At 48.1% G+C, this 23,587-nt stretch overlaps 1 protein-coding gene across 1 annotated transcript in view; it reads right to left on the bottom strand.

The window, feature by feature from the left end:
- Positions 1 to 991: 991 nt before the first annotated feature.
- Positions 992 to 23,587, bottom strand: part of LOC109384390 (BPI fold-containing family A member 3-like) — a 47,978-nt gene continuing 25,382 nt past the window's right edge. The window contains 6 exon segments of the mRNA XM_019645699.1: positions 992 to 1,026; positions 1,569 to 1,632; positions 2,080 to 2,164; positions 9,941 to 10,090; positions 10,745 to 10,844; positions 16,218 to 16,225. Coding sequence (XP_019501244.1) covers positions 992 to 1,026; positions 1,569 to 1,632; positions 2,080 to 2,164; positions 9,941 to 10,090; positions 10,745 to 10,844; positions 16,218 to 16,225 — 442 coding nt within the window.

Genomic DNA, 23,587 nt, shown 5'->3' with positions numbered 1-23,587 from the left:
GAGGGAGTTTGTCCTTTGTGGCTATTTTGACTACTGCTTCTCTGAGCAACCTTGTACACGTCTTGTGGGGCCCATGTGCATGTATTTCTGTTGTGCATAGACCTAGGAGTGGACTTGCTGGGTCATAGGGCAGGCGTATGCGGCACTTTAGGACATGCTATTACCCAGTTTTATAAAGTGATGGCACAGCTTCCCTCCCACCTGCAGGGCGAAGGCTTCAGCTGCTCCACATCCTATAGGCTTTCTATTCCCATTTTGCAGCTGGGGAAGACCAAGAGGTAAAGTGCCTTGTTCCAAACACAGCTAGTGAGTCATAAGACCAGGATTCCTCCACTCATTAAACCTCAGATATTGGCTGAGCTCCAACTCTGTGCCAGCCCCATGCTGTGGGCTGGGGGGACATTTGCACCCTGATGCACGTGGTCCATGCCCTCATAGAACTTCTTGTTGGGCTGAACTGATTTTGAACTTAGATCTGTTTGAAGCCAACATTTGTGCTTTTCCACTTTGTCAGCCTTTCTCTATACTCTCTTGGAGCTCAGACAAGTGCTTGGCACATAGTATGTGCTCAATAAATATGAGTTAAATGAATGAGGAAATGGCAAATCTCGATACGGTTCCCCCCCACCACCACGCCTTGCCCCTGCATTGATGAGCACATCTATGGATGGATGTCTGGTTGCAAAATACAGGAAAAGAGTGTTTTCTCTGGTATTTCTGGGTATATTTATTCTCAGGATGGGCCTTCATCAGGCCTGACATCAGGAACCCAAGCTCAGGGCCCAGGCAGGTGGACCTCTGCGCTCTTCACAGCTAGAATTTGTATGGAGGAGGACGGGTCATCCACGGGGCCTATGGTAAAGGTTTCTGGGGCAGTGGAAAGAATCCATGCTCTGGGAGAGGCTTAAAGTCCCAAGATGTGGAATCTCCTTCTGATCATCAGTCGGCATTTGGAAGACATTCAAGCCTGGCATAGGAGGGCTGGCCAGACTCACAGCTGATTGAGTTGATGAGCAGCAGCTTGCCCTGTAAGGAGAAGAGGCAGCGTCAGTCACCAGTGTGCCATCCCCTCCAACCCCCAGGGCCACACTGAAGGGGATTCTCAGCCAGTCTTGTTGACCGAGGGCCCATGCCCAGAGCAGTCACACTATAACCCTTTCCAAATGATATCTAATTATTCGCTTCTTGTTGTCTTCCATTCACTAGACTGTGAGCTCCTGAAGGTGGGGACTGTATCTGTTTATCTGCAATTAGATTGGGATGGTCTCAGGTTTCGGTGGGGCCAGTGCTCCCTAAAGGCCTGAGTGGAGATCTTAGGAGATGCTACAGTCTCTGATAACCGGAGGTTTGGGTGACTTGGCGGGGCCCAGTCAGCTTGTAGGGGTCCTCTCTGCTGTCCTAGCTCTCTTGGGGAATAGTAATGGTCATCATAATGTGGTCACCTCTAAGTGTTCTCAGGACATGTGCAGAAACGCCTCAGCAGGCCTCACTGGGGGCCCCTTTTGGGGACCTCTTCCGGCCACTTGCCCACCCCGAGTCCTCCTTTGTGGATGGATGCAGACACTCACCCATGAGGCTTTTCAACAGTTTCACATCCAGCTGCCTGGGGATTTCACTGATCAGAGGACATACCTGGACCACCAGCACAGAGAGAAGGGTCAGGTCAGGGACTGGGAAAAGAAAACTACAGGGCCTGTGGCTGGAAGCTTAGATGCCATTGCATTTCCACATGGAATCATGGCAAGAGTGGCTTGGCTTCCTTGTATTGAGCACCAACTGCATGCTAGGGACCACGCACAACACTTGCATGTTTAATCTCCCTGAACCTTCATGACATCTCCATGAAATAGGGGTTGTGATGGTTTCCTTGCAACAGATGGAAAAATAGATGCTCAGGGAGTCTAAGTCAGTTGCCTGAGGACACACAGCCAGTAGATGGCAAAACTGAAACTTTTTAATTGAAATCTTTCAGGTTCTGAAGCCCAAGGTTTGAAACTCTTTTCCAAATGGCCAATATATATGTTCAAGACCCTCAGACTGAAGGATGCCCAAGGAAAAAAATATTTTCCTTAAACTTACCTGAATTTCTAACAGGTGTGGGAGAACTTTTCCCAGATTTTCTCTAAAATCATGGAGAAAATGTTTCATATTTGGTGGCATATCTCTAGAAAAAAAGGCAGCTATAGGCTAGGTTCTATGTGTTGAGTACACCTCACATAGTCCTTTAACCCTCAGCCAGCCCTATGTAAGAGGCATCATTGTCAGCAGTAGTCAAAGGGGCAATTCAGAGAGGTGATGCGATTTGCCCAAGGTCACACAGCTAAGTGTTGATTAGATTAGAACCAGGTCAGCAGAGCTCCAGAATCCACAGTCTTTCCCTTGCGCTGTCTTCTCCATGAATGTCTGGCAAGGCCTGGGTACCCAGTGAACATCTGATGAATAAATGAATGGATACCCACTGAGGACTTAGTTGTTTTCAGCATTCTGAAACTACAGAAAGAAATCAGACACAAATCTTGCCCTTGAGGAATCCACAGCCTTTTGGAGTTGACAGATTTGGTCAGGCGGGGCCTAGATCTCCATTTAGCTCTATTTTTCCTCTCTTGCTCACTGCTGTATCCCTAGCGTGAAGCGTGCTGTGCCTAGCACATCGTAAGGTCTCAGTAAATATTTGTTGAATGAATGAGTGATGAGGAGGAGCTTTAGAGAAACAGGGGAGGGCATCCCAGGCAAATGATCCACATGTGCAAAGGCATGGTGGTGTGAAAACACATGGTGTTTTGATTTAGAGGTGGGTTCTTCAGAGAGACTCAGGTCAAAGCGCTGCAGATGGGGCAGGGGAGAGGGAAAGAAGGGCCTTGGGTGACATCCAGGAGTTTGCTCTTCATCTAGAGGGCATTGGAGAACCGTTGGAAGGTTTGGAGCAGGGGCTGGGGTTCATGACTAGATTCCTGTGCTAAAAAGTTAATTCTGCTGCAGAAGGAGAATGGAATGAAGGAGATGAGGTCCAGTCAGGGAGAGCCGGAGGAGGCCCTCTCAATGTTCCAGGAAGTGGCCGTGAGCCGGGACAGTCACTGTGGGGATGAAGAGAAGGGAGCAAGCGGGGGCTTCCAGGAAGCCACTGATGGGAGCTCGTGAAGATGGGCTGCGGGAAGTGAGGAGGAGGAAGAGTCTGGTTTCTGGGAGGGTGGCAGGGCCATCACTGGGAGGGGAAGCAGGAGAAGCAGATCCTGGGGAAAAGTGAGATCTGTTTGGGGCTTGTAGGGAAAATAAAGTCGGTCAGGCTACCTCACCCGGCCATCCTGCGGAAGCGCCGGAATGATCGGCCGGGTTCAAAAGCTGGAGTGTTGTGCAGGCATTGTCGTCCTGCTGATGTCACTGTTTGTGTACTCTTATGTAAGCACTTCGGCTATGAGCCACTATTGGCCCCACACAGTATAAAGCCCGGCCACTGTGGAAGGCGGGTGGTACCTAGAGAGCCTGTGAATAAAGCATGTCTACTCTGCCTTCAGCTCCACACTTCTTCTTCCAGCTCCCAGAGTCGCACACACCTTATACCAGGGCCACCACGCACTCAGACACTGCACAGCGAGCAGGGGTCTCGGTCAGGTAAAGGAGTCATCCACGCCTGGACAGGAGGACATGTGGCTGGTACACAGCGTGTGGTAGCTGGTGTGATGAGCTGGGCCCCCCTGCGGGGATGGGGAGATGTGAACGGTTCTCCAGGCAGCATAGAGAAAGCCTTACAGATTTTAAGTGAACAGCTGCCGGAGAAAAGGAAAGTCACTGCCGGCCGTGTAAGCTGGGTGTTTCTCACCATCCTGCGCCACAACATGGAGGAGGCACTTGCTGAAGCAGCCCAAGTGTGGGACTTGGAGTCCCAGGAAGAAGCACTGGAGGCTTGGGTTTGCCAGTTAGAAGCGGAGTTCTGCTGGAGGGGGTCTGAGGCAAAGGCCCCTCCGGAGTCCCCAGCGGAAGCCGCGGGTGGAAGTCGTCTCTCACCCGCAGGTTCGGACCATCGTGCATCAGAAGGTAAAACATGAACAACCTTTGGGCCCTTGGGGCATTGCTGCTGGCAACCCAGTGGTGACTGAGTTCACAACCTGTACCCTCTACGCTCCCACCAAGTTACGGGAACTGGGGAAGCAGTGTCGACAACGCCCCTGGGAGCCGATCCCAGCATGGTTGCTGCATTTGTGGGATGAGGGGGCAGACACCATCATCTGCGCTGCAGGTGAAATAGAAAAACTAGGCTTCATAACGGTGCATCCGTCCCTGTGGCAGCGGTCGCAGAACAGCCGCCAGCTGGCCCAAGGCCAGGGTAACCATTCCGTGATGGAGTGGCTCACTGCTGCAGCGCGCACAGTGTGGGCTGATGCAGGTGAGCTGCCAGAAAATGTTAGCAAATGGCAGTCTTACGCCGAACTTGTTCAAATTATCCGTGAAATGGGTATGAGACATGCTACATTTGATCTTAATACGCAAGGGCCAGATGATGAGCGGTTTATGGCCAGCATGAGAGATTTGGTTTTAGATACCGTCTCCGCAAGTGACTTTGGATTATTGGTCGCCATACTTGCGCCCTATGTGGGGCGGCAGATCCACGAAGTTACCACCGTCATGTCCACCCTGAGAGATATCGAAAGCCGGAGGCGGGGGAAGTTAGGACGCGAGGTCTGTGAAATCACAACCAGGAAGCCCAAAGCAGAAGCATGGAGAGTCAAACCCGAGGGCCTCAAATGGTAACGCGCACGCAAATGTGGAATGACCTCATAGCAGCGAGTGTCGATTGGGAAAAATAGGCCGACAACCCAACACGGTCTTATTGGAATTCTGGAGACAGTTGTGTCTGGAGCAATAATTCTGGGAAAAACCCCAAGGGGAAGTCCGGGAAGATGCGACCCGTGGCCCTCCAAGAATTCATGCGACCACCTGAGGCCAGCTCCTTCCAGTTTGACTAGGGGAGGGGCCAAGGTACCCAATTGGAGGGGACGAGTAGGGACCGGAGGCCCCACATGGGACAGTCCTTACATTGGTCCCCTTCTAATGTTCAGAGGGTTCTGGCCCTGGTTGACACCAGCTCGGACTGCAGCATTATTTACGGGAACCCAGAAAGTTTCCCTGAAACAGCAATCTACATTGACGGTTTTGGGGGAGGGGTGAGGATGGGCGGGGAGGACTGCTAAGGTTAAAGCTGTCTCCTTACTTCTGGGTATAGGTAGACCTCCCCCCCGTCTCCCCCGCCCTACCTACACGGAGTATGTCTCCTCCATACCGGAATATTCTAGGGGTGGATGTGTTACATGGCCTCAGTTACAGACTTCAGTCGAATTCGGCCTTCTGGTCCCAGTGGTGAAGGCAGTGGCACATGGGCATGCTCACCACCCACCTCAAGTATTGCTGTGGCCCTGGTGTGTGGTTACAGTGTGACAGTACTGCCTTCCCGGGGAACATGAAGAGATTGGCCGTATGATATTAGAACTGGAGAAGGCACACATTGTGAGGCCAACACACAGCCCATTTAATTCCCCGGTATGGCCAGTGAAGAACCTGATGGGACCTGGCGAATGACTGTGGATTATAAGGAATTGAACAAGGTGATGCCACCTTTCCATGTTGCAGTGCCTTCGATCCATGATTTGATGGACCGCTTGAATATTTGCCTGGGAACGTACCACTATGTGGTGGACCTGACGAATGCTGTTTTCTCTATTGACTTTGCGCCTGAGAGCAAGGAGCAGTTTGCTTTTACTTGGGACGGGCATCAGTGGACCTTCCAAGTCCTCCCACACGGATAGTTACACTGCCCCTCTGTTTGCCATGGGCTTGTAGCCCAGGATTTGGCACAATGGGACCACCCATCCTCTGTGGCTCTTTTCCACTATGTTGATGAAGTCTTACTAGCTTCTGATTCTCTTTCAGATTTCGAGCAAGCAGCTCCCTCTCTCCTCTGCCATGTGAAGAAGTGTGGCTGGGCGGTAAACAAGGAGAAGATCCAGGGCCCTGGCTTATCTGTCAAGTTTTTGGGTGTTGTTTGGTTGGGTAAGACAAAGGTTATACCCGAAGCTATTATTGATAAAATACCGGCATTTCCCCTGCTGACCAAGGTCTCCCAACTACAAATGTATTTGGGCCTGCTGGGGTATTGTACCCCATTTAGCACAGATGACAAGGCCCTTAAATGGTGAAGAAGGGTACACCCTGGAATTGGACAGAGGCTATAGACCAAGCATTTGTTGCTACAGAACAGGCGATACAGCAGGCACAGGCTCTACAAGTGGTAGACCCTGGTCGCCCATTTGAACTTGATGTTCACATAACCCAAGAGGGGGCCTCTGGCAATGGCATGAACGTCTCCAGTCCCCAGTGGGGTTTTGGTCCCAATTGTGGAAGGGGGCGGAAGTTCTCTACTCTCTGATAGAAAAACAAAGGGCCGCCGTGTACACGGCTTTGGTGGCCACAGAAGCCATCATGGGAACGACAAGGGTGTTGGTTGGCACAACGTATCCCGTCCAAGGTTGGGTTCGTACTTAGACCTAAGGACCCAAAACAGGGGTGGCACAAACCACCACCTTCGCCAAGTGGGGGGTCTACTTGGAATAATGTAGCACCCTCAGTTCCAAGCTGTTTGAGCGCAGAGCTACAACAAATCCTGGGGCCTATTGAGCTTGTACCTCAGGCTGTGCCAAGCGCTCTACCCACTGGGGAGGACTTGGAGCCATTGCCCTACAGAGAAGGACAGCCCCCAGTACCTGAAGATGCCTGGTATACTGATGGCCATGTGGACAGCTATTGGAGTCCAGCCCAAAACAGATACCATTTGGTTTGATACTGGGGTGGGCCAGAGTAGCCAGTGGGTCGAGCTACAGGCTGTAAGGATGATAATCAGCCATGAGCCTGGTCATTTGTACAGACAGATGGGCCATGTTTCGGGGCCTAATGTTATCGCTCCCCACATGGAAGCACCAAAGCCTGCTAGTTGGACAATGTCCACTGTGGGGTCAGGCCATGTGGCAAGATCTCTGGGACCTAGGGCAAGGAAAGGAGGTGACCTCGATACATGTCGTGGGTCACTCCCCCTTCATGTCTCCAGGCAACAATGAAGCAGATGCCTTGGCACGGGTTTGGTAGTGAGAATGCGCCCCCACCACTGATGTAACCCATTTTTGCATAGAAAGTTGTAACATGCTGGTAGCAGAACCATGTGGCAGGTGAGCAGATGCTGGAGGCTGCCCTTGAAGTGGCAGGAGGTAGCAGATGCCTGCCACAACAACTGTGTCATCTGTGCTCAGGACAGTCCCCAACGGCAGGAGCTCCCCCGGGAGACACAGCAACTGACGTGAGGGAGGGTGACCCTCACCCTCTGGCAAGTAGAGTCCCCTGCCTAAAGCCTGAAATGCCACTTATGCCTTCACAGCAGTGGATACGGTTATGGGGCTATTGTTGGCTTGACCGTGTCTGGCTGCGGATCAGTGGAATACGGAGGCTGCTCTTACACGGCTGTGTGACCTCTACAGGTGCCCCCAAGTCATTGAAAGTGACAGGGGCACTCATTTTACGGGGCAAGAAGTGCAGCAATGGTCTGTCAGAATGGACACACAATGGTTGTTCCACACCCCGTACAATCCACAGGCAGCTGGTATGATTGAATGCTACAACGGCCTTTTGAAGCAAGGCCTTCGGGTGTCAAACACACTCCCACAATGCACGACTGGGTCTCGCGTCTATGGGATGTTTTGAGAGTCTTGAATGAGAGGCCACAGAAGGGAGGGCCCTCACCAGTGGAGGCTCTGTTACGTCGAACAGCCGCTCCCATAGAACCACAGGTCACTACAAGCGAGACCGTGTTAAAATCGGGATATGGCAGAAATGGGAACATCTAGTTACCAGTGCCCACATGCTTGAAAGCAGGAGAACGGCTACAATGGACTTGGCCCTGGCAGGTCAAAAGCCCCCACTATAGTTGGCTGGGCCTGGTGGCCCCATGGGGGGCTGGTTTGACCCATGACTTACAAGTGACACCAGGGGTGGTGGCTGAGTGGCCACTGCAAGTGACAGTGGAATATGGAGGTCCCGATAGAGGGACGATTTTGCAAGGGACCTTTGTGCTCTCGCTGTGGCCTATTATGGGGTCCCCTGTCCTGCTACACGTTAACACCCTGCAAGGGACCCGAGGCACTGCCATAAAGGTATGGTACCACAAACCGGAAAAGGTGCCGGTAGCAGCAACCCTCCTCTCCCAGGATAAAAAGCTAGCATGTAACGTATCCTCCCAGATGGAAGGGACTTGCCACTGTTGGTTCCTATGACTACTATTTCTTTCCACCCGTAGATGCCTATGGGCTATTACAATAGTGGACTGGGCCCATACCTATGCCAGAGTAGCCAACGTCTCCAGCTGCTGGGTTTGTACGGAGTTTCCAGTCAGCACCACGGCAGGGCTACCGTGGAGTATCTATCCAGCTACAATGGAAAACTGGACTTTGTTGCAAGAATGGAACCCTTGGCAAGAGGTCTGGGCACAACCTGGTGACACGCCCTCTCTTGCATGAGGGCGCAGAGAAACCGCACCAACCTGTGGCTAAGCCATGAGGTATGGGACGGATGGGGGTGGCTCATGAGTGAAGGTGTGGAGCTCACCCAGGTCGTTCCTCAGTGTTTGGAATGACAGACCGGCAACAGAGACGTGCTGGGTGCCTGTGGCCTTATGCCAAAACATAACCCGAGTTCCCAAAGGTTGTTTGTGGGAATGGCTGAAGGCAACAGGGGTTAGCCCCCACCATTTTTGTCCCAGAAGGGAGCCTGTGGGCTTGTGGCTTATATGGCTGGTCCTACCTCCCTGCCAATTGGACACGGCGTTGTACGTGCGGGTGGCCATACCTCCCGGCTAGCATATGACCCACATTTAGTGTGTCATTCAAAGCCAAACACTACTGCATCAAAAGGACACCCTGGTGGTTTTATCCCCTGGCTGTCTTTAGCTTCCAGGCCAATTCCATTTTGGTGGAAACACAAGTAACTGCTTTTGTGGAGCACACTGCCTGAGCCCTCAACCAAGCCCATCAGGCCTTGGGCCTCCTCATGGAGGAGGCCGACCAAATGAGAAAGTAGTCCTCTATAACCAGATTGCTTTGGACATTTTAAGTGCTGCCCAAGGAGTTAAAATGCACCATCGTGCATACAGAATGCTGTGTGTATATTGCAGATAACAAAAAAAATGTAAGCCAGGTGCTTTCTGCCCTAGCTAAAGAGATCGATGGCATTCAATGCCTGACAGGAAACCCTCTACAGGAACGGTGGGCTCAACTTTCCTCCTCCTGGAGGTGTGCCCTTGCCCTTATGGGAGGAAGGGCTGATCTCCTGTGGCTTTCCACTGTTGCTTGTATTATTGTTGTGGGCTCTGGGTACAGGGCTCTGCCCTGCTTTCGTGGAGGCCTGGGATGAAGACCCCAGCCTGAATGGGCAAACAGACCAGCGTGGAACCCTGAAGGGGTGTAGTGTATGGAAAATAAAGTCGGTCAGGCTCCCTCACCTGGTCACCCAGCGGAACTGCCATGGCGATCCGCCACTGGACAGAAGATGGAGTGTTGCCCAGGTGCGTTCGTTGTCCTGCTGATGTCACTGTTTGTGTACTCTTATGTAAGCACTTTGGCTATGAGCCACTATTGGCCCCGCACAGTATAAAGCCTGTCCACTGTACAAGGCAGGTGGTACCTAGAGAGCTAGTGAATAAAGCATGTCTACGCTGCCTTCCGCTCCATGCATCTTCTTTCAACTCCCCGAGTCGTGGACACCTAACACCGAGACTAACACAGACTCGCACAGGGCTCATCCAGGAGGAGGTGGAGACGTGGAGACGTGTAGTCACAGCTACGGTGGGTCAGGAAGGGCCCCAGCCCTGGGTTTCGGGGGAGAGGGGGCGGGGCAGCTGGGACCTTACTCAGTCATGACTGTCGTGTGCATGCTGCAGGGCTCCACGTGGCAATTGCCTATCACCAGATCCCTCTGGCCAAACTCGTCTTTCTCCAGCCAGGACTCCACAGCGAGGTTCATGCGTGCATCTGTCTTTGCAATCTTGTTATTGAAATGCCTCCTGGGGATGAGAGAGAGAGGAGAAGGAGGGGAGAGGGCAGGAGGCAGAGAAAGGTAGGAGGTGGACACAGCCAGTGTGAAGCGTGGCTCTCCACGCAGATGGCAATGTCCACACTCTGAGTCCTTTCAACAAACCAGCCCAGTGTTGCCTGCATGTTAACTCCTGCAGTCAGTCATTGAGGAGAAAACTGCTCTTAGCCAGAGTGGCTTCAGGAAATCCTTTAAATAGACCAGATTTGGAAATTCAAAAGTTGAGAATTCATCTTATTTTTAATATTTTTACCATTTAGCTATGGCCTTCCTTTCTTTGGGGGCAGTGGAGGTTAAAGGACAGTTTGAACAGCAGAAGGGAAAGGTGATGAGATACAGTGTTTCTCTTTTTAAAATCACTGTAGTGAACTCACATAAGTTTCAATGAGCAAATGACCTGCCTCCACTGATCAATGATTGCCATTCACATTTTAGCTGAAGGAACCAAGACTCAGAGATGTAAGTGACTTGCCCAAGGTCACATAGGGAGTGAGTTTGAAAATGAGGATTTGAAGCCAGGTTGGCATGAGAAAGATCTGGGTTCTGCCAAATTCACCCCCAGCGCCCAGGTTCCCAGTGAGGAGGAAGAGCCCATCTCAGACCTCACTTCTGTAAGACTCACAGTCTCAAGTCAATGTCGAATTCAAGTGAGATGTTTGCCAAGAACCACTCCTTATGGAAAGATACCTGGATTCCACATCTCTCCATCATCATTTTACCCACTCATCCATTCATCCACCCATCCACTTCTCCAGGCCAGTCCAGACCTAGTCCCTGGGTGAGATTACGATGAATAGGCTTTGAGTTCCATCTCTGGAGCCAGCACTTTTAATTTATTAACTAACATCTGTCTCTCCTTATCTAGGGGCTGTCGGGATATGAATTATGTCCCAGTGAGGCTTCCAGTGCACCCCGACCAAGGAAAACGAGAACCCCTCTTTTTATTTAAGAACAGATAAGGTAAGAGTTTCGTGAATCCTTAGTAGGTAGGGACAGCTCTACCCGCCTTCTCAGCTTGAAGCAAATACAGAAGAGACCTCCCATCCCTCAACTCCCCACAGAGATTCAAGGGGACCACGTCTCTCGGGAAAAATAGGGCAGGCAGTTAAAAATAGGTAATTGGATCTCTGTATTCCTGCATGTTGAACACAACCTACGGGGAGCACTACCTGGAAACCTCCCAAATTCTTTCCTTGTCTTCTTTAAGTATTAACCACTGGTAAAGGCCACCACGACCTCCATCTCACCCTAGCCTCATTATACCATCACTATAATCATACATATGCCCAGAAGTTCATTAATATTATAATAGACAGAACTCTGGGAAAGGACATATGCAGTCTAAGAGGATAAGGTAATAGCCCCTTATTAATCACAGGTGTCAATCAAGCGGTCCTGCTCCTGGAGAGGAACAGCCTATTCTAGAAAAAAAAAGATATAACCCCTAGCGGCTGCCCCTTGAGCCTTTTGAGCCTTGCTTTTGCTCAGGGCCTGCTCCAAACACTGTGGAGTATACTTTTGCTTCTAATAATGGCCTCCTGAGCCCTTTGAGTGTTTTGAGTCTTGCCTTTGTTTGGGGCCCATTCCAAACCCTTTGGAGTGTACTTTGTCTACTAATAATTCCATCCACCTTGAGCTGCTTTTCTTTGTGCTCGGCCTGCTCTTAATTCTTTGGAGTGCACTGTCTTTTCTAATAAATGTTTTTTCACCGCTTTACCTCTGTGTCTATTTCACTTCTTTGCTCGAGACGTCAAGAACCTGGATACCGCGTCAGGAGGGCCCAACCCCTGGCAACGTGGTGGCTGTTTCCCAGTTTTCCTCCGAGGCCCAGGTTCGGTGTGAGAGCTAAGCCTGGACATCTCACCGAGAAAGGCCCCTCTCTCCGGTAACACTTACACTAACATTTACTCATTGTTTATCTGAAATTCAAACTTCACTGAGTGTCTTGTGTTTTTATTGGTAAACCTGGCAGCCCAACTTTAGGCACCAAGCACTTAATAGCATAAGACAATTGGGTGTAATGGGGCTTGGGGGAAATGGTGAATGCATTTGTAATCAGCACCCAGTTGGAGAATAATCAGCATTTAAAGTGATTTAAAGTAAAAATGAAAAACAATGTGCCAGATTTGGCTAAAGGCTCTGGAATTTGCAACCCATGGCAAAGAGTTTGGACTCTAGAGTTTGACTCTCAGGAGTCAAATCCTGGACCCACTGCTTACAAGTTGTATGACCTTGTGCCTTAGTAGCCTCATTTCTGTGAAGATTAAATAAAATCTTACATATTAAAAAAGAGTTTTATTAAAATATAGCTAACATACAATATTATATTAGTTTTAGCTGTACATCATAATTATTCAACAGTACCCCCATGGCACTATACACAGTTGTTACCATATTATTGATATAGTCCCTTTGCTAAAGCAGTGATCCCCATGTTAAGTCCAGCAACAATCTGACACTGCACCACATTATCACAATATCATTGACTATATTTCTATGCGGTATATTACATCCCCAAGGCTTCTTTGTTTTATCTGGAACGTTGAACCTGTGTTCCTCTTTAGCTCCCCCACCCCCACTTTTAATTTTTCAATTAGAGTTGACATTCAATATTATTTTATATTAGTTTCAGGGTTACAGCATAGTGGTTAGACATTTATATAATTTAGGGAGTGATCCCCCTGACTAGTACCCACCTGGCACTATGCACAGTTATTACCATATTGTTGATTATATTCCTTATACTTTACATTGTCATGACTATTTTGTACCTACCAATTTGTATTTCTTAACCCCTTCACCTTTTCCCCCTCCCCGCAGCCCCCTCCCATCTATCACCCTGATAGACCTAGTACCCATCTGACACCATACATAGTTATTACAATATTATTGACTATATTTCTTCTGCTATACCCTACATCCCTATGACTACTGTGTAACAGCCAATTTGTACTTCTTAATCCCTTCCCTTTTTCAACTACCTCCAACCCTCCTCCCATCTGGCAACCATCAAAATGTTCACTGTATCTATGGGTTTGTTTCTGTTTCATTTGTTTACTTTATTTTATGTTTTTAGATTCCACTTATAAATGAAATCATATAACATTTGTCTCTCTCTGCCTGACTTACTCCACTCAGCACAATACCTGCTAGGTCCATCCATGTTGTCCCAGATGGCAAGATTTCATTCTTCTTTACAGCTGAGTAATATTCCATTGAATGTATGTACCACCTGTTCTTTATCCATTCATCCATTCAGAGACACCCAGGCTGCCTGCATATCTTGGCTATTGTAAATAATGCTGCAATGAACATATGGAAGAGCATGTTCCCTTGGAGTAGCATTTTGGGTTTGTTCAGATAAATACCCAGAAGTAGGATTACTAGGTTCTTCTTTGTCTCTTGTTATAGTCTGTGTTTTGAGTCTATTTTGTATGGTATAAGTATTGCTACTCCAGATTTTTTGTTTGTTTGTTTGTTTGAAATCTCTTTTTCCATCCCTTTATTTTCAGTCTGTGTGTCTTTTGATCTGAAGTGAGTCTTTTGTAAGCAACATACGTAAGCGTCTTTTTTTCTTATGCATTCAGGTCCCTTATTTTTTTATCGGAGCATTTCATCCATTTCCATTGAAAGTAATTGTTGATAGGTATGTAATTATTGCCATTTTATTATTCATATTTTTAATTATTATTATTTTTTGTCTTAAAGATGTCCTTCTAAGATTCCTTGTAATACTGGTTTGGTGGTGATGAACTCCTTTAGCTTTTTCTTGTCTGGGAAGCTCTTTACCTGTCCTTTGATTCTAAATGATAGCTTCGTTGGGTAGAGTAATGTTGGCTGTAGGTCCTTGCTTTTCGTCACATCGAATGTACCAATCCCTTCTGGCCTGCCAAGTCTCTGTTGAGAAATCAGCTGATAGTCTTATGCGAGCTCCCTTGTAGGTAACTAACTGCCTTTCTCTTACTGCTTTTAAGATTCTCTCTTTGTCTTTAATCTTTGGCATTTTAATTATGATGTGTCTTGGTGTTGTCCTGTTTGGGTTCATCTTATTGGGACTCTCTGCGCTTCCTGGGCTTGTATATCTATTTCTTTCACCAAGTTAAGAAACATTTCTGTCATTATTTCTTCAAATAGGTTTTCAATCCCTTGCTCTCTCTCTTTTTCTGGTATGCCTATCATGTAAATGTTGGTATGCTTGAGGTTGTCCCAGAGGCCCCTTAAATACTGCTCAATTTTTTGGATTCTGTTTTCTTTTTGCTGTCCTGATTGGGTGTTTTCTGCTACCTTATTTTCTAAATCACTGGTTTGATCCCCTGCTTCATCTAATCTACTGTTGATTCCCTATAATGTATTCTTCATTTCCATTATTGTATTCTTTACTTCTGACTGGTTATTTTTCATGTTTTGTAGCTCCATTTTTATATTTCTTCTCTCTCTGTTGAGGTTCTCCCTGAGATCATTGAGCATCCTTATAACAGTGTTTGGAATGCTGCACCTGGTAGATTACTTGTCACCATTTTGTTTAGTTTTTTTCTTGAGCTTTGTTCTGCTCTTTTATTTGGGACATGTTTCTTTGCCTCCCCATTTTGGCTGCCTCCCTGTGTTTGTTTCTATGTATTAGGTAGGGTTGCTATGTCTCCCAGTCTTAGTAGAGTGGCCTTATGTAATAGGTGTGCTGTGGGGCTCAGTGGCTCAGTCTTCCTGGTCACCTGAGCCACACACTCTAGGTATGTCCCTTGTGTGAGTTGTGTGTGCTCTCTTTTTGTAGTTGAGCCTTGGTTGCTATTTGCACATCAATGGGAGGGATTGAGCCTCGGCTCACTGGTTGTGAGTTCTGGCCTTGACTACAGTGGAGGAGTTGTGGTGCAGGGGTTGACACTACAGAGCAGGGTCTACCTCAGCAGGGCTCTAGTGACTGCTCAATCTGTCCCTTGGGTGTGTCATTTTGGAGGCAGCTGGGTAGTGCTCCAGCTTGTCAGAAGTTGGCCACTGGAGTTGCCATCCCCAGGGCCACCTGGGAGGGGACCCACTGCAGGTCAAGTTCAGCCACAGCCCATGCCTCACCCAGGGCCAACTGACAGGAGCCACAAAGAAATCCTCCGATGTCCACCCCCCATGTCGTGCTTGGAAGTGCCTTGATAGGCCAAGCTGAGAACCAAGGCCGGCTGCCGCTAGTGCTTGGCTTAGGGCTGCTCAGCCAAAGAGGTACAGGACATGCTCAAGCCAGATGCTGCTTGTCTGGGTTCTGTGAGTTTTTAAGAGACCCTAGGAAAGTATGGTGCATGAGCCAAGGCAGGCATTTTATATGAAAAAGCCACTGGAAGGGGCTTGGGTGTGCCCAAAAGTTGGGCAGGGCAGGGTCTCAAATCACCAGGGTGTAGCCAGCTTGATGGGGACTCAGATATGGTGGCCACCTGTGTCTGCCTGCTGGGAAGGGGCAGGGCTCAACAAAGAAACAATGGCCTCTGCCAGCTCCTCTGTCCAGGAGAAAGCAGCCCCTCCAGCCCCTGTCCTGAAGCCAGACAACTCAGTCCCCCACCATATGTTCCTGCCATCTCTCCAGCTGCTGCCCTTAGTGCTGGAACTCAGAGCCCGCGATTCCATCAGTGGGTAAGTCCATGCACGGTCTCTTTAAGAAGAGCAGCTGGGAGCGCAGCTGCTCTCTGTCTCACTCAGTCACAAACTCCACTGGTTTACACAGTCAGAAATTATGGGGATTTCTCTCCCCAGCCCTGGAACTCTGGGCTGCGGAGAGGGTGGTCTGGGGGGGACCTCCACAGCCAAGATATCTCTCCCAATTTTTAATGGTCACACACGGATGTGGGACTAGCACATTCTGCATCTCTGACCCTCCTACCAGTCTCAAGGTGGCTTCTTCTGCCTGTCCTTAGTTATAGGACCTCGGTTCAACAAGATTTGGGGCATTCTCAGTGATAGTTGTTTTGTAGTTTAGTTATACTTTTGATGTTGAAGGTAGTTTAGTTGTAATTTTGATGTTGAGAGAAGGTAAGCACAGCATTTAGCTACTGCACCATCTTGACCAGAAATCCTCTAAAATCCTACATTTAAAGGGCTTAACAAAGCTCTGAGCCCACCATTGATGCTAAATAAATATTAATCTTCCAGATGACTGCTGGGTTGCCATGCAACAGCTCCCTCTAGTGGTGATAGGACATATGTACGAATGCTGGTGCAAGGCTAGGATCCTAGAGGTGTTGGTTCAGGGTATCCATCAGATAGGCTAGTCAGGCATTGGAGGACAGGTCCCCAAGCTCCCTAGATAAGTCATTCACATGTCACCTCCACGATTTGTGCCACATACCAGCCACCATTACCTTTATTTACGAATGATTCTCCTTTAAGTGGTTTCCTTATCTTTATAATAGGAAATCTTACAATTTTCAATTAAAAGCTCCATCATCAATTTTCAGAAATAGAAGGTAACCACAAGGAGATACAAGTGAAACAGAAAAGTGTTAAGTTTCCCTGGATAATGTGGTGAGAAGAAGAATTGCAGATCTGTCTCTCTCTCTCTCTCTCTCTCTCTCTCTCTCTCTCTCTTTCTCTCCCTCCCCAATGATGAAATGAGGCTCAAATAATAATTTGCCTGAGATGCTATTCTGTAAAATGGTTGGCATGAATGATAATAGCAACTGTGTTTCTTGAGCTTGACTACATGCCAGACACTGTGATAGGCACATGTTTTATCTGCATTAGCTGATTTAATCCTCACAAAATCCCTCTGAGGTGGGGATTTTTGCAGATGAGGACACTGGGGCTCAGAATATCTGACCAATGAAATGTGAAGGAAGTGGTGCATGCCACTTTTGGCCTGGCTCTTCATGATGTCCTGCCTATCTTCCAGTCATCATTGCCCTGTCTTGCTGACGGTGGAGGCCATGCATTCCAGATGGTGTAGCTTCAAAATGAAACATGGAGTGAATGTGCGAGTGAAGAATTCAAGTTTATTGTGTTAGGCCACTGAGGTTCCAGGGCTCCTTTGTTACTGCAGCATAGTCTTATTCTGTTTTAACTAATATTGTGGAAATTTAGATTCCAATTTTAAAAAAATGAGCAAATTCTGAGAGGTTACTACTGATGATAATTAGTAAAAGAAGGAAATAGGGAGTTGGGAATAGGAAAGAGAATGAAAGCAAGTGGCAGAGAAGCTGCTGAGATTTTATGATGATGAGCTGGGAGAGGAGTCTGAGAGACAGTAGACCCAGGCCCTTGTGAGTAAGATGGTGTGTGCCGGGGGGAGGAGAAGGGGGTGAGCAAGAGAGATAAAACAAGTCAAGTTGTTGAAGTTTGAAATCAATGATCAAACAGAGATGTGAAGCATGTTGTAGGGGCAAGAACTCAAGCACATTTTCTCCTCCCCTCTGACTGACATTTAAGGCAAGTGTGGCTCTGAATGGCTGGTCATTGTGAGTGAATGACCTTCCTTCCTGCTTTCCTCCTGGGATGCCTCTGATAGGTAGGTAGGACCCTGGGCTTGATAGAGCCAGTGCCTGTCCCCTACTGTTCAAGAGCACCCATGGTTATGGTGATAACTGAAGTGACTTCACTCCACCTGGTGGATCAACTCCAGTCTTGGAAGATCTTTGACAATTGCCATGGGTGTCCCATGGAGTCTTTAGTAAACTTGGTAGAGTACAGAAGCAAATGGGACTGGACAAGGCAGGCTTCCAGAGCCCAGAATGATTTATTTATTGAATAAATAACTCCAAGATTACTGGAAACCTTTGGTTAATTTCAAGAGCTCTGAAGGAGTTAGTGCTAACTTTTCCCCCCTATTTTTCTTATTGCTCTTATGTAAGAGAGAATTTTCAAAGGCCTTTAACCTGCTGTTGTCACTGACACCCTCCTAAAGAGTTTTTAATAATTTGAAAATGTTGTCATTATTTAAAGTCATAAATATGTTCTGATTAACCTGGCCAACTCTCAGATTATTTTGTACCCAGGGGAGTTTTACACTAGTTAGTAATTGAAATTATTAGGGAAGGGGGAAGACTCGTCTGTGGGCTATAGGAAGAAGTCAAGGGAAGCAGTGGGAAAGTAGTATCCTGAGATGGGCAGTAGATGTGTGTCTAGGCAGGAATGCAGTTTGGTGTCACAATTAAGGGACAATAGGATGAATGCTGGTGGTCCCAGGTGTGTGTGCCTATCCTTATCCACCTTGATTTTGGGGGGCCTCAGCCAAGGGCACTCTTAGTCAACACTAATGCCTGCCCAGAAAAAGCATGAAGGTAATTAAAGCTTGGATTCTCCCCAACCCCCATCGGGTCCTGATTGCTGGTTTTGTCTGGATGGTCCTTTTGTACATCAGGTGACTGACTAGGTAGACATTCACAATGATCATGCAATTTTTTATGGAATTTAAGCACTCATCTTGAGCTCAAAGATATTCTGCTTCTGTGAGTGTGGAAGATGCTTCCTCCCTTCATTCCTCACCAAAAGACACAGGCTGATTTCCTACAATAAATCTTGCAGTTCTGAACTCTGGGACTGTCTTCCCATAATACCATGTTGGGTAGTAGGAACAACAGGTGGAGACAGTGGTGGGTTGGACATGATGACAGATGTTTGGCAGGGGTTGAAAAACACCAACCCAAATCAGCTCATTCTCACTAGGTCAATGAGGTCTCCCAAAGAGCAAGGGACAAAGTTTTCTGTGAAGCCTGGGATGCTTCAGTCCTCGATTTGCTTTTTGTCATTCTGTGACCTTCTGCAAGTCAATCACACACACCCCAATGCCTCAGTACCCTTACGTGTGGAGTGAAAGGGTTGGACTAGTCCTCTAGAGCTCAGAAAACAATAGTATATTTCTTTTTATCTGAGATGACAACCTTCCCCAGCCTGGGTAGCTCTGTTCTTCTTCCTTCTTGCACCTAATTTTTCATAAATTTTATGTGTGTTCACAGCCTCAACTTCCTTAAATCCCTTCTCTTCTCAGCTTCTTAAACTCAGCCTTTTTCCTCCAAAAATATGACTCTCACCCAGGGAATCAATAATCTTTTCACTTGCAACTCCAATGACCTTCTCTATGCCTACATATTTCAAGCCTTTCAGCAATGAACACTCTGGGCCAGTTTGTCCTTCCTCCTACAACTCCGCTTTGTCACCTTTATCATCCTCTTACTGTGAGAACAGAAAAGAGGTCAGTATTTACTGGATACAAGTAAACAAAGAGGAGCGGGAGATGACATGTGTATCCGTGCGCTTCCTGGACTTGCTTGGAGTTTCCCAGGCGCTTCCATGCAGTGTGGCCACAGCTGAAGACATAATCTTCCTGTTGGAATCAACTCATCCTCCCACATCGATGCGAGCTTCACTTGTTCCCTCACCTACACCGTTCCAGGTCCACCTCCTGGACTTCTCTCAAATCTGCCATTTTTACTTCTTGTGTATTAACCATTGTGTTATCATCTCTGCCTGGTTTGTTACATCTATCCCCAACCTCCTGTCCACCTGTCCTAAGGACCCAGAACAGTTACTCTGAAATCTACACTCATCTGAACATCTCCCTGTCCTGCTAAAGACCATTAAAGTCTCCGACATAAGGTCCAAATTCTGTTCTATGGCTCCCACCACCCAGGCCAGGGCTCTTTCCAGCCTACGAGTCCTCAAGTGATGGCGAAGAATGACAAGGCCTCAGTGCAGAGAAAGAGCAATTTTATTTGGTGAGGAACATGCAGTGTAGCGCATGCCTGGTGGGAAAGGATGGGGAGCAGCTTCCTTGGAGAGAAGGCTGCTCTGGTCTCCAAACAGTGGCTGTGTCATTGTCCAGAACATGGGCAGCCTTCTGTGAGTCCTCGGAAGCTGGGCAAGGAGTAGAAGAGCAGCGGGCAATGGTTCTGTTGGGAGAAGAGCCCAATAGAGTCTCAAGGTCACTGACTCTTGTTGGTATTGGCCCGTAATCAGACCCACCATCCAGAGGGAGAGGAGTCGGCTGAGACCTGTGGGCTAGGAGTCTTGTTTCAGCCACAGGGGAGCCCAGGCCTGGAGATGGGGGCTTCTTATGCATGTGTTTGAGTGAGTGTGTGTCTGTGTGTCCACGGACACTTGTGTGAGTTTGCATATGAGTGCACGTGTATGAGAGGGCTGGTGTGCCTCTGTCTGTCTGTCTGAGTGACCATGAGTTGGGCATTTGTGTGTGTGTGTGTGTGTGTGTGTGTGTGTGTGTGTGTCCCTGACCATGTGTTTCTATTTGTGACTGTGTTGCAGTGCCACCTGTGTCTCTCCACCTCTGTCAGCATTTCTGGGGACTTCACTGTGCACATCTGAGTTTGTCTGTGTGGCTGATTTTTTCTCTCTCTCTTTGGATATCTCTGTCCCAAGACCATTACTGCCCTCTACCAGGAGAAGAGGAACAGCCCCCAAGTCCTAGGAAGCAACACTGACCAGCTCAGCAGAGGACAGGTCCCTTCCTGGAAGACTTAGACCGTGAGGTCAATGTCCATCCCTTGGATCAGTCCCTCTGGAAAATTAAAAACAACCACCACAGACCTGAGTGACAGTCTCAGTGTGCAGGAATCTGAGGATACTGCACATTTCCCGCAAGGCCTGGAAATCCAACCAAGTTCAGGCAAGGCTTGGCGAGGGCAACGCCTCCTCCCACCAACCAGCCCGGCACTTCTCAGTATCAGGGGTGATGGGGAGAGGCAGGGTCTATACCTCAACATTGTTTAAATAATTCAAGGCAAAAAGAAACCCAAAATGGGGTGAGGTGAGCCTGGAGGGATCTAGTTGTCCCATGGTGTACAGGGACAGACCTCCTTGGGGACAATCACTGATCCTGCAGAGGAGAAGAGAGGGCTGGGAAGCAGGTACTTACTGGCGATGCTATTAGCCAGGGTGAAGTCCAACTGGATAAGCATGGTATTCAATACAGAGCACACCTGACATAAGGACAAAGATAGGAGTTAGGCAAAGTGGCACCTGTGGGTAGACCCTGGGAGCAGCAGCATCCCAGGATAGATTATCTGGGGGGATTTTCTAGGATTTTCTAACATTTTTCTATGTCTCATAGTGTTTTATTCTAAACAATCCCACAGGTGAATGCTCACACAGCCACACTGGGCAGAAGGAGAAACTGAAGTGCCCGTCACACAGCGAGCCAGTGATCCCTGTGGGACGTGACATCTGTTTCTAAATAGGGTGGACTGCTCTTGGAGGGGTGAGTTTCTGGGTAGCACCAAAGCATAGGCTGGCACAGTGCTTATTTGCAGCCACAGTTGGGGTGCACTGGGAGCTTCCCTGTGCAAGGCCAATCTATTTCAGCTGTAGGATGGACACACACAGAGCCTGGCCCAAAGCAATAACCAATGTATTTTGAAGGATGAAAAAAGGAACATGGACAGATGATCAATGGACTGATATAGATGGAATTTACTTATCAAACCAAGGGACTCGGAAAAGGTCACCCCAGTGGTCTCTTTCAGCCTGAGAAGCTCTAAGACGCAAGGGCCAGGAGTCCCCAATTTTACCCACTTACCTGGCTCCGCACCTGCCCAAGAAAGTCTCTAGTCAAGGCAACTCTGACACTATCAACAAGGTTTTGAATGGGGGGGAATTTTCTGAAAGAGAAAAGCCATGAGGTGGTACAAAGCCCTGGGGTTGGTATCAAGAAGCCTTCAGGGAAGCCACTGGGCCTGTCACAGCCTCAGAACTAAGTGGCTGAAACTGGGCCTTGCCCATCCACACCCACATGCAGGCGAACACCAAGGGGCCTATCCAAAGGGAGTGACACTCTACATAGCAGTGCACACAGGGGGTACATGTACAATAAACACACTGTTCCAGTATACAGTAGGTATTCAGTGAGACTTTGTAAAATCCATAAATGGATGAACAGTGCTTAGTGTGTAGTTGTCATGAGGATTCAATGAGATGATATATGTGAAGCACAATATATGTGTTCAGTAAATGTTAGGCATAATGGGGACAAGTTCTGCGTATTATGCATGCCTCAGTATTCCTTGTGAACAGTAACTGAAATAAGTAACCCAGGTAGCCTCCATAGCTATTTTACCCCTTACGGGGACAAAGCACATTCACACTTATTATCTGAATGGATTCAATGAATAATCCCTTGCAGCTCCTTATTATAGTTATCTGAGCAAGTTGAGACTGAAGTTGGGGAAGGATGCCCAAGTTTACACTGGAAGCCCACCCCCTCTCCCCAGCATCTCTTGTAGATTGGACTTGAATTCAGATTTCTTGTTGCCTAATTCAGCGTAAATTTGGTCAGTGTAGCTTAAGAAAGGATAAGTGACTATTTGTCCATTCATTTATCCATCCATCCATCCATCCATCCATCCATCCATCCATCCATCTTCCCAGCCTTCCATTCTCTCACTTTTCAATCCTCCCACTCATCCATTCTCTCATTGTTCTGTCTTCCCAACCATCCATCCTTCATCCCATCCTACTGTCTCTGGGCAGGAGAAGCCACCCCTCTGGCCTCACCCATTGAGCACGGTGACATCCAGGCTGCCAAGGGAGCTCTTGCAGTCGCCAACGACCAGGTGGACTTGCCCCTCTTGATCTGTTATAGTCTCGATTGTTCCAGAGGCGTTTAGATCCATTTTCACCTTTAACAGACTTCCAACCATGGGCCTACAAAGGAGATAGTCTGCTGCACCTGGGCCCACCACATGCAATGGTGAAGGAGGCTTTTCTCCTTGCCACAAATGCCAACCTCACCTATTCCATCTTGCCACAGCTGTACTTGTCTCATTTCACAGTAGGAGAAAACAAGGCTCAAAGAGATCAAGTGAGTTTCCCAAGTGACCCCAGGTCACTCAGCATAGCAGCAAATGAATTGAACTTGGAGCTCATGTCTGTTAGACTCCAATACCCCCTTTTTGGCTGCCCATGGTCATCAGGGTTTCCTTTAGTGAGCCATCCTCCCATCCCCCCTTGAGGCCCACTCACAGGTTCAAACCGAAATTCAGGCTCAGTGGGACGGTGGTTTGGAGACTATGACCATCAGGGGTCGGCTTAATGCTAAGTTTCAGCAGTCGGGCATCGGTGATCTTGAAACTGCCCAGGGAGAAACATTGAAGGGAGAAACATTAGCTCTTCTAAACCTAAACCTAGAAACTACATTTAACCCAACCCAACCCAAGCCAGAAGTGGAGCTACCCATAAGGTGGGATGGGAAGAGAGGAGGGGGCTTTTGCAACAAAAACCACATGGGTTCTGAGTTGTACATCAGTCTTTCCCAACCTCGGCACCTGGCCAGATCCTGACACACCTATGGCCCTCTGCTCAACTTAACTCTATGAGGTATTCCAGGATAGAGGCTGTGTATGCATTATGTTTGCATTCTGGGTCTGGATTGTATTTGCATTCTGTATGTCATCTCAGAGCCTTACAAAGAAAGGGGCATTCCATATTGATTGACTCTGTGGATTGATGAGCAGGTGAGTAGATGAATATGTGAATGGATTCATAGGCG

This window comes from Hipposideros armiger, unplaced genomic scaffold, assembly GCF_001890085.2.
Source record: "Hipposideros armiger isolate ML-2016 unplaced genomic scaffold, ASM189008v1 scaffold_94, whole genome shotgun sequence".
Taxonomy (NCBI): domain Eukaryota; kingdom Metazoa; phylum Chordata; class Mammalia; order Chiroptera; family Hipposideridae; genus Hipposideros; species Hipposideros armiger.
This window is presented reverse-complemented; position numbering and strand designations above follow the sequence as displayed.